This window comes from Carex rostrata, chromosome 20, assembly GCF_964058835.1.
Source record: "Carex rostrata chromosome 20, lpCarRost1.2, whole genome shotgun sequence".
Lineage (NCBI taxonomy): Eukaryota > Viridiplantae > Streptophyta > Magnoliopsida > Poales > Cyperaceae > Carex > Carex rostrata.
This window is the reverse complement of record NC_135937.1, coordinates 1,344,362-1,355,697: the sequence shown is the minus strand read 5'-3', so window position 1 is coordinate 1,355,697 and position 11,336 is coordinate 1,344,362. Positions and strand designations below refer to the sequence as shown.

At 37.5% G+C, this 11,336-nt stretch overlaps 2 protein-coding genes across 2 annotated transcripts; one reads left to right on the top strand and one right to left on the bottom strand.

Annotated features, from left to right (window-relative positions):
* Positions 1-3,802: 3,802 nt before the first annotated feature.
* Positions 3,803-4,452, top strand: LOC144572789 (uncharacterized). Its single transcript, XM_078322460.1, has 2 exons — positions 3,803-4,193; positions 4,265-4,452. The coding sequence occupies exons 1-2, from the start codon at positions 3,803-3,805 to the stop codon at positions 4,450-4,452; spliced, it is 579 nt and encodes a 192-aa protein (XP_078178586.1).
* A 4,111-nt stretch (positions 4,453-8,563) lies between these two features.
* On the bottom strand, positions 8,564-10,898 carry LOC144572102 (CASP-like protein 1B2). The gene is made up of 3 exons (XM_078321513.1): positions 10,626-10,898; positions 10,075-10,186; positions 8,564-9,314 (listed from the first exon to the last, which is right to left on the bottom strand). The coding sequence occupies exons 1-3, from the start codon at positions 10,865-10,867 to the stop codon at positions 9,066-9,068; spliced, it is 603 nt and encodes a 200-aa protein (XP_078177639.1). The 5' UTR covers positions 10,868-10,898; the 3' UTR covers positions 8,564-9,065.
* Between the last annotated feature and the right edge of the window lie 438 nt (positions 10,899-11,336).

Below are 11,336 nucleotides of genomic sequence, written 5' to 3'. Positions count from 1 at the left end.
TGGGAAGAGAAATGAATACCGAATAGGAGAGCTAGGAGAGATCTACGGCCGCTTGCTCGGTTCCAACTTCGATTTCTCGCAACAATCGAGGGTTTGAGAGGGAAAGAAAACTCTCTCACTCTTTTTCTTCTCTCTTGGGTGAAAATCACCAAAAATGGGGAAATGGGCGGAGGGGAAGAGAGAGAAAGGAAAGAAAATCTGGTGTTGGTTAAAAAGACACCTTCAGTGCAGACGCACTCAATTCAGTGCGGGTCGGCCACCCGCACTCAGCACTTGGACAGATTTTCAGCAGTTGAAAATACACAAAAATATACACGAGTGCGGGCACACTCATTTTCAATGCGGGTCGATCACCCGCACTCAACACTTGGCATAATTTCGACAGCTTGGAAAACACATAAAAGAATACCCCAGTGCGGACGCACTCAGTACTTAGTCAAATTTTCATGAAAACGGCACTGAACAAGGGAAAAGTCTGAGCCTAATGCGGACGCACTCAATTTCAGTGCGGGTCGGTCACCCGCACTCAGGACTTGGTCAGAATTGGAGAAAAAGAGAAATTGGAGTCAGTGCGGATCACCCATCCGCACTCACACCAGTGCGGATGCACTGAGGAGAAATTCAGAAAACAATCTAAGGCAAACAGAGGCCAGTGCGGGTCAGCCACCCGCACTCACCACCAGTGCGGACGCACTGAGCCTATAAAGTCTCAAATTCTCGAAATTTCAACACGGTTTCGATTCACACTTGACTTACTTATTTAGAGAATCATTAATTAAGGTTTAGATGTCTATTTCGTTAGCACAATTTTTGATTCTTGCCTTTAAAACATTCCGAATTTAATTGTTAAAGTTCCGTAACGTAACAATAACCTTAGTGAAGAATTATTGAGACTACCATCAGGAATGGATTCAAGATTTTCGTCAAGGTAGAACAAGATAATTAGATTCAAACTCAGCGATTAGTGGATGAGCGTGTGTGCGTCACCGAAGAGGTGAGGAGAAGAAGAACGCGTACTAGTGTCACAGTGTCAGTGCGCGTTGCTAGTCTTCGCCAAATCACCCCGCTATTTCTTCTTCTTTTTTTAACAGGGTAGACTTTTCTTTTGTTTGTTACCATAGAGCAGAGGTGTTAACCGAGCGGGATGTTTTTTTTTTTCTACAGAGAGTGGAGTTTTTTCTTTTGTTTCAACAATATTTCTCTTCTTTTAACCAACGCGGAGGATTTAACCAGGGGCGGAGGTAGTAACACCAAATGGGGGTCAATTAATTTCATTTATTTTCAAAATTTATGTATGTATATGTGATTTTATGTATAGTTTAGATCAAAATATTACGAATACTGTAAAATTGATCCTCATTTACAATATAAAAATTTTATACGATTGATCCTCATTCACGTTTAACTCCCATAGTTCAAAGGTTTGACTGCTCCTGAAATTAACAGAGCGAAGTGTTAACAAAGTGGACTGAGAAAATTTTACCAGTGTGCTAAATTTTTTTACAGAGTAGGCTGCAAAATTTTCAGTTGAATTGGACAGAGATGGTCATTTTAATTTTCAGATGCAGGCAAAAGCTTCTAAAGCTATTTGTATCAAAATTAAAATTTGAAATTCAGGACAGAATAACTGCGGCCATTTTTATTAATATTCTTAAAAAAATAGAAAATTTTAAAAATGCCCCTCTCTCTAATTTTTTTTCATACATGCCCTGACCGCCTGGGCCTGGGGCGGCCCAAAACAGCTAGTGAGGCGCCCCAGGGCCCGGCGGCCCATACCTTAAGTGAGGCGCCACCCCCTGGGGCGCCCCACTAGTCCTGTGATTTAAACGCATTTTCTGCCTCTGTCACTTCCCGATCTCAGACCTTCTCTGGAGGCGATAACTGGGGAAAATAGGTATGTTTTTTTAATTATAATAATTAGTAATTATAATTATAATAATTAGTAATTATAATTATAATAATTAGTAATTACTGTTCCAAATTTACTGTTGCACTTACTGTAGCGTACTGTACATTACTGTTGACATTTACTGTAGCGTACTGTACATTTACTGTTGACCTGTACTGTATCGTACTGTACATTATTGTTGGTATTTACTGCAGCGTACTGTACAATTACTGTAGCAATTGCTGTACACCTACTGTAGAAAAATTGTAATTTTTTTTAATTTTGTTTATTTATTTTTCAATTAGTCATTTATTAATGTACCCATTATTATGTCATGTAATACTTGTAAATTTTTTTTTTAAAATGTAGTTTGTTAAAGAAGAGATGTTAGTTGCACTGTATGTCGGCGGCAAGCTAGAAAGGGATGAAGATGGCGTGCATTACACGAAAGAAGTCGCATTTGGCTTCGAGATTAATGAAAATACCACATTTGAGGAACTGAAACAGCTAATATACGAAAAGACATCTGTAAACCCCAACAGGTATGAAATAGAGTTGGCTACACGGATTGACAACTCACGTGGGGGGGGGGGTAGACCTTACTTTGTTAAGTTTCCAATAACAGATGCCAATTTGTGGAGAGTTGTGTATACTCAATTTGTAGCTTGTGGGGTCCCGGTAATGGACATATATTCGAAGAGGGTTCCCCGCACGAGGGCTGGACCTTCAAGTTCGGCTGGGGCTGGACCTTCAGGTTATGACAACCAGGGGTACCATCAGCACTCCCCTTATGACCACCAGGAGTACCACCAGCAATCCCCTTATGACAACCAGGGGTACCACCAGGAGTATAGCATGGGCTTTTTTTGATAAAGACGGTGTACTAATAGAGGGAGCTAAACAATTCAAGGGCATAGCATGGGCTTTTGGTCCTTGTATCCAGGCTGTGCCATACATCAGACCTGTTATCAGCATTGATGCATGCTTCATGTCTGGCCGTTACGAGGGGAGACTACTCATAGCATGCGCATATGATGCTGAGAACCAGCTGTTGCCTTTGGCGTTTGCAATTGTTCGTAAAGAGGACGGCGAGAACTGGGGATTCTTTATGCAGTTTTTAAGAAGACGGGTGATTGGGGAAGGGAAGTTTTTCTGTGTGATATCAGACCAGCACAAAGGAATAAAATATGTTTTTGATCGTGAAGATTACGGTTGGTCAACACGTACTGGCCAGTGTGTGCACAGGTTGTGTATGCAACACGTTGCGGAGAACCTTTCCAAGGCAACCGGAGGCGACACGTGGGTTACTGATACATTTAGATGGAATTGCAGAAAGAAAAAGCCGAGAAGGGTGGTAGAGATGACTAGCAGTTTTGCAAGGGTACATGCATTTCAATTGTTTACATATATTATTGTACTTTAAGAAAACAATTTTTTTTTACTACAATTGTTTACTTACATTATTCTATTTCCTTATTTTCTATGTAGTACATGCCAAAGGCAAATCTCTACTTAATGAAGGTGGGGAAAAATAATCCCCGAGATGTCAACGAAGATCCAGCATACGAGAAAATATATCAATCCCGGGATGGAGGTTGGCGTTGGGAAATTATGACCACCAACGGATCCGAGTCGCTGAATGCAGTATTCAAGCAGAGCCGGATGTTGCCTGTGGCTGCAGTTGTAGAGGACACATTCTACAAGTTAAATGCCTGGTTTCAGGAACGGCGTGCTAAGGCCGCAGAATTAATAAGGATGAACCAGTCATTTTCAACAAGGGTGGAGGAGAAACTAAGACGACACAGAGACAAAGGTGCAACCATGACCGTGATCCCGATGGGTAACGATGGAACAGAATTCGAAGTGCAAAATCCAAATGAGTACGTTCCTACCACCCGTAAACCAGACGGCACTATGGCGTTTGTCAAGAGGGCTTGCAAGTACGTGGTTAAATTCGGAAATGCCAGGGCGGTAACCTGTACATGCCAAGGACCCCAGCTAAGTCACATACCCTGCAGTCACGTGATGGCGGTATGCCGAGTGAGGAACTACTGTGAGGATCACTATGTTGCTGACATGTACCGTACCGATTACCTTGCTTCCACTTGGGGTGGATCTTTCCATTCTTATCCTGATCAGCATGAGTGGCCTACATATGTCGGAGATAGAATATTACCTTCAGAAGGATGGATAAGAAAGGGAAGGAGGAGACACAAGCGTATTGTAATGACCATGGACGAGATGGGTGGTAGGCGACCGTCGGGAAATCGGGCTCGCCGTTCTGTTTCCGACAGGCGCAGGGCAGGTACGTAGAATTGTACAAAATTTATTTATGCTTTAATTATATTACTAACTGAATTGCATTGTTACATTTAGATGCAATAAACGAACACAACGAAAGAGAAAATGCCAGAGTTGTCGCTGAAGCAACCGGTAGAACACAACCCCCTCCTCCTGTAAGCCAATCATCTAGTAGCCAAGCCTCTACAAGTAATGCCGCACCTGCCACTGGTACCAGAAGAACTAGTCGTTTGTTAGGTTTATTCAGACGTGGTGGCAGATAAACTTGCTATTTTGCTTATGCGAATTGATTTATTTGGTATATGTGTATGTGTATGTGTATGTGTATGTGTATGTGTGTATGTATATGTATATGTATGTGTATGTGTATGTGTATGTGTATGTGTATGTGTATGTGTATGTGTATGTGTATGTGTATGTGTATGTGTGAGTTTTTTTGTATGTGTATGTGTATATATGTATGTGTATATGTGTATGTGTATGTGTATGTGCATGTGTGTATGTGTATGTGTGTATATTATACATATAGTTCACCAAAGAAATAAAAATAAAAATTAAAGTTATAAAAATTTACGACATCACTTCGTAAATATATCAAATATTATATTTTTTGGCATACACATACACATATACATAATATTTTATTTTTTGACATACACATATACATAAACCCAACACTTTTTTCAACAAAATTATTCAAATCAAAATACTAAGATTTCTCAAAAAAAAAAAAAAAAAACCAAATTACTAATGGGGCGCCCCAGGGGGTGGCGCCTCACTTGGGGTATGGGCCGCCGGGCCCTGGGGCGCCTCACTTGGTGTTTTGGGCCGCCCCTGGTCCAGGCGGTCAGGGCATATTTAAAAAAAAATGAGGAACAGGGTTATTTTTAAAATTTTCTTTTTTTTCAGGGATATTAATAAAAATGGCCGGAATAACTGTTTTATCTGAACTAATGTGGATCCGTCCATGACCATGCTATATAATTTATGGCGGCAATCAGATCGACTGTGGATTCGGTTTTCGGATTAAAATTTTAAGTAATTATTCAGTTTCGGATCGTTTCAAATTTCGAGTCATATCGGGTCTGATTCTGATCGGTCAAATATTTGAAATTATCAGGTCGGACCGAGTTAGGGTCCGGGTTGGATCCAGTAGGTTTCTTCAAATTTGACCGATTTCAATACTATAGAGATCATGTCCATAAAACAAGTACAAAAGAGTTTGGATTCGATCTAAAGTCAAATTCAGAAATATTGCACTTTGAATTATTGTCGAATTTCAAGTCATTATGTTTTAAATTGTCTCGAATCTAAAAATACGTCAAATAGAATCGGGTCGGATTAAGAGCATTTAAACTTTAAAAAAACATCATAAAAGGTATTCTAACTAAGGAAATAGCGCTAGTGCTGCTATAGTGTTTTTAAACTATAAAAGCTATGGCGTTATCGGCACTATAGCGTGTTAGAGCATCTACATCCCTGAAACTCTTGGAGTTTCTAATCTGATGTGGCAGTTTCTAAACCAGTTTCAGGGATGTAGATGAGTTTCTTATTTAGTAATTTTGCTCCAAAGTTTCTTAATAAGAAACTGTTTATAAACTCTGACTTGGCCAAATAATTCGTTGAAATTCTTTTTTCTTGTAATTTATTTGCTGATGTGGCAATTAAGAAACTCTAATTTTAGTTTCAGGAATGTGGGAGTTTAGAAACTTTCAGAGACAAAATTTCTAAAAATTAGTTAACAGTTATTTAGAAACTCCAAGAATTTCACGGATGTAGATGCTCTTATAGTGTGCTATAGCGGTTTAATATGGACATAGTGTTTTTTTTTTTTTAGCCGTTCTATTATGACGCGATAAACGTTATTTAAACCTTTGATTCAGAGATATCTAAAAATGTAGAATTTTTTATTTAGGATATATTTGGAAGAAGACTTGGATTAGTGAGAATAGTGAATTAATTCAATTTTTAATTGAATTAGTAGAATAGCATGCTAATTCACAAAAAACAAACAAAAAATAGTTATTTTTTGCTAACTTTTTTTTTGAATAATTAGCCGAGGCTTCAAGAAATTTTATTGAACAGGAAAAATATTTCCAACATCAAAACTTAGAAACTTAGAAAGGAGGTGATCAAAAAGTTAATTACAGCAAAATCCACCTCCGTACTAATAGAAACTTAAACTATTCTATTTGCCACAGTTCTATGACCACATCCTTCCCACCTCCAAAATTTGCATCACTGTAATTGACGAACCACACAAAGAAGGATTGAAAAGTTAATGCATTCCTTAGTTTTAAACTCTTCCATGTATGGGACCAGGTGGATCTTACATCATGACCAAGATGAATTGAGAGAAAACCAGCCGTATATAATAGCCTAGCCCAAACCTGCTTAGCAAAATCGCGCAGAAAGAACAAGTGCATTGCTGTTTTGAGACTACCGTTGTTACACATAACACAATCGGAAGGACAGTTGATATGTCTTCTTAGTAAAACGTCTCTAGTCAGAATTCTGTTTTGTAACAATAGATAGCATAAAATCTTCACTGTCAAAGGCGCCTTGATTGACCAAATTTCAGGGAACAGCCATCTTTTCTTGCCTCCTGACATAACCATCCGATAAAACGATTTGTATGAGTATAAGCCATTTGTCTCCCATTTCCACCTAATTATGCCCCCTTCAGATTCAATCGACCATGTGAACATCGGAAGTAGCTTGATCAGGTCTTTCCAGAAAAAGGTCCCTCCTTTATTCCACCTATTGACCCCATGTATTGTAGTGGGAACCGAATCCTCTGCTCTCCTAGGGGCTGGAAATTCATATCCCCAGAGTCACTGCGTGTGAGTCCGAGGTGACCCCCAGTTCAAAAATTAAAAGTGACCGGCCTCCTTTAACAGTGACCGGCCCCACACGCAGTGTCTGAGGGGGCAGGAAATTCCTGCACCCAGGGGGGCAGAGGATTTGGAGTCATTGTAGTGACCCTAAGTCTGACAATCATGACCAACCAGTGTGTGTGTGTATTTTGCTAACTTAAACACACACAAACATAGAATATATAGTAGTTCGAAATAGTTGCTAATCCAAATTAGCACTATTCTTTGCCTCATTCAAACACATCCTTATAAAATTTAATATAAAACAATATAAGATGTTAGAATGAGTACCGTTTTAGATGCCACACACTTCGAATCTATTAAATTAATCACACACAACGGACGTTGCTTGACTTGACCACATAGAATCTGAACAATTCTAACATTGGGCCCGAAAAAAAACTCAGATCCATTTTTACCATTTCGTCTATGCATGAAAATTTAGGACAATCATTCTAATACTTTATATTATTTTATAGTGATTTCTATAAATAAAAAGTTCTGCTCTAAATATACTGATATAACAAAGGGCTCAAGCAATCATAATTACCCAATACCTGATGAGGAAATCTTTTACAATTACTAGATCTGAACCGTTCTTTTTAACTTGGCACGAATTCCAAAGCCCAAAAATACTGTCCCTATTGCAGCGCGAATATCAAATCAGTTGAAATTTAATTTGAAACCGTAAAGTGAGAATGATCCTCTGCAATATCCGAGAGGATACGGATTCCGGCGGCATGGGGCTCCGCTTGGTTGATGTCAGCCTTGCCTCTCTTTTTGAAGACACCATTTTCTGAATTTATATGTACATAGTAACCTAGATAATAGGCAAGCATCTTCATTCCATTTGTACATCCCTCCATTTTTTTTACTTGTTGCCTTATTTCAGCACGGGCCTAAATACCTAATTGGGCTTATTTAGGCTAGATACATAGATATCTAGGTTCTCCAGTTCTTTAATATCCGTACTGTATCAAGTTTTTTTTTTTTTCATCTATCCTGAAAATAGAAAGAATAATGCTTTACTTTCATTTTAAAAATTTCATTCTTGCACCTACAGTGTACCTGTATCTATTATCGGTGTGGGTCCCTCCAACCCTTCAACTGTCCAAGGAGCAAAAGAAACCAAATTATGAGATTGCGAATCTAGTGAAGTACAGGATGCGAACTGCACATTATGATGGATATTGCTAAACAAACACATAACTGTTTCCTTAAACTACAATATATAAACTATCAACAGTCTCCGCAGTTCACACCAACCCAACTAGCTTAATTAATACTGTACTGGCAAAAGACAACAAAACTAGGAATGTTCAAACGGTGTTGAAATCAAAGTAAAAAAATAACCAAACTATTTTTTTTGGTTTTTGAAATTCTAATACAATCAATCAAATAATAACTGAACAATTTAAACCGGATTAAATTTCGATTTGTTCGGTTAAACCGAATAAGAGAAATTAAATTCCAACCAGTCAAAACTCAATACCTACACCAATACAATAGTAATTTCATATAAATAAATATCAAGATAACAATACACACATTGTTTAATTACATACAAAATATATAGATGTTCTAAAATATTCAAATCAAAATAAAAGAAAGGAAGAGATGATTGAACCAAACAAAATATAAATTATACTTGAACCATTATAATTCAGTCAGTTCAGTTTAGTCGATTGTGAAAAGTCTATACTTAACCGATCCATTTAAATTTAAATAATTTAAAATTCAACCGAACCGATCCATTTAAACCAAAATAATTTAAAAATCCTACCAAACTGATCCATTTAAATTAAAAAAAAATAGTACTGTTGAAAACCAAACAAACCGGACGTTTGAACACCCCTAAATAAAACACAACCAGCATAAATGACAAAAAAATACATGGCCCGTAAGCTTAGCCTATGAAAGCCTAAGCCAATACAATATGCAAAAGACCCCCAATTGTCCCCCCACAGTGCAAATGCATGGGTGGGGTCACATGACACTGACTAGACGCTCAAGCTGACTAGCTCTTGGCCTTGCACACTCCTGTGGAGAGCGACTAGAGAGAGAATGCTGAGTAGGAGCAGGTCAAGGGCTCCGACAAACGACGCGATCAACGCCATGCCGCCGTGCAAGCAAAATGCATCGAACTTGTCGCATATTGGATTCCATCTGGCGTGCACGTTCCCGTTTTTCCCTAGTTCGGCCATCGATGTTGCGGCAGCTGCACCCGTTGCTACTATGACCATGATCATCTGTGTAATAGTTTTTGGCAAGATGAATCATTAAACAATTTGTTGTTCTAATAGTAGAAACTAGAAAGGGTGGATAATGCAATCAACATTTTTGTAATTGAACAATCAAAGGAATATTAATTTGTGCAGAACATCGCTTGCTTTATAATTGAGTTGATCAATTTATTTTGGACAAATAATTCAGAAGTTGATCATGAAGATAAAAGAGGAACTGTATCTGGTTAAAGATGCACTTAACTCCCTGCACTTTATTTTAATCCGGCATTTCGCTTGTTGCTTTTTTTTTTCTTACTTTGGGCCCGTTCGCCTGTAGCTTTTTGGAAAGTCATGGCTATTTTGTTCTTGGTTTCCTAATTTTATATTCTGGTTTGTCATGGGCTAGAAAACTACAAAAAAAAGCTACAGATGGAGCAAAAATTTGTTCTATAGAAGTCATGTCAAGACCTTATTACATTTAATTGTGGGTCCCATGTCAAGATACATGGCACACAACGACAAAAGAAAAAATAAGGTAAAAAAGAAAGAGGGCTCCATGCCAGTTGAAAAGAACAAACCGAACGGACCCTTGGTAAAAATTCTTCAATGGATTGTCGTGGCTAAGATATTTTTATTATTTTACATAGTCCTTTTTTTTCCCCAGAACTAATAATGTTCATCAACATCCCTTACTTTCTATGTAAGTCCTATTATAAAATTTGAAGCTTGATAAAATAATATGTATTATAAGCTTGAATACATGTTAAATAGCCAAAATTATTACCAAATCAAGTATGTGAATCCACAGCTTATTCTCCTTTCCTTTGAAACAAGGCCTCAGCAGCACAAACATGATGTTGTACAAGCTTGCCAATGCATTGGCTACCACAAAGTACCTGAAATTAATTTAACTCTCATTTATTATCAGTTTATCTGTTTAAAAACTATTTTCAGTTTATCATACAAAGGGGAACTTTTCTATCTTTAATTTTGGAGAAAAGAATGCTAGTGAATAGCCGGCCCAAAATTGAACAGACATCCGCATATAAGAAGAAAAGAAAAGGCGTGGTAGCAGGCCTACTGGTTATTCATTAAAGTAAGGCACATTGTCTCAATTGAGCCTTATTGAAACTTCAGTAAAATGCAATTCTAATATTTGAATTTTTCTGTAGTCATTTTTTGTTTTGATTTCTTGACATTATTATATTGAACATGGGACATTTCATAGTTACCTTGTGTTAATACACACAAAAAGAATTCCAGAAAACAACATCAAATAAACTAAATGAAAAATATGCAAATTAAATAATTAATAATTAATTAATTAATTATTACACAAATGCCGTAGTCTGCTGGAATTCTGCAGTGAAGGTCTGAGAAATAGGTTTTGTTCCAACAATTGCGACGACTGCGGTTTTTCTCTGCTTGTTTAATCCCATGCCGATGGCAGCTGTTGTTGTCAACATCAATGCTAACCATCTCAGTGTTAGTGGCAGTTGCTTTACTAACTTCGCTTTAATTTGTGCAAATTTTGAATCTAATACTAAATCAGACTTGGTTCCATTCTCAATTTCCATTTGATCTGGAGCAAAAAGGGAAGAAACAGTGATGGTAGAAGCAATTTTATTGTTGAGATTATATATAGAAGAGGTTAAGGTGCATTAGTTGTTTGGATGCAGTGTAGCTTTCCCATAAAAAGTTGAGATTTCTTTCTGTGCTATAACTATTTTTCTTGTGAGCATCAGAAATCAATTTGAAGGGTTTGGGTTTGCACATTTTTCGTACCAAGATGAGTTTGTTAGAGACACCTAAACTATTTTTGCTTTAGGAGGAAAAAATTATATTACAAGAAAGCTTATGAGGAAAATTTCAAGCTTACAATTATTGTGACGCCAGCTTTAATCGTTAACAGATGAAAATGAAACCGAACTTATTAATTTGAGCAGCTCGAAATATGAAACAGGTGATTAATTTGACAATTTTTTATAGTAAAATTTTTCACGAGGAATAAAACTTTTGCATGTATATACAAAAGGCCAATTGTAA

Bases quoted from the DNA above. Each gene is read 5' to 3' on its own strand.
- LOC144572789 (XM_078322460.1), top strand. From the start codon at position 3,803: ATGGCGTTTGTCAAGAGGGCTTGCAAGTACGTGGTTAAATTCGGAAAT. The intron at 4,194-4,264 runs GTACGTAGAATT...TGTTACATTTAG, and splicing joins TTCCGACAGGCGCAGGGCAG to ATGCAATAAACGAACACAAC.
- LOC144572102 (XM_078321513.1), bottom strand. From the start codon at position 10,867: ATGGAAATTGAGAATGGAACCAAGTCTGATTTAGTATTAGATTCAAAA. The intron at 10,187-10,625 runs GTAATAATTAAT...AATTAATTTCAG, and splicing joins CAGCAGACTACGGCATTTGT to GTACTTTGTGGTAGCCAATG. The intron at 9,315-10,074 runs GTAATAATTTTG...ACTATTACACAG, and splicing joins GGATTCACATACTTGATTTG to ATGATCATGGTCATAGTAGC.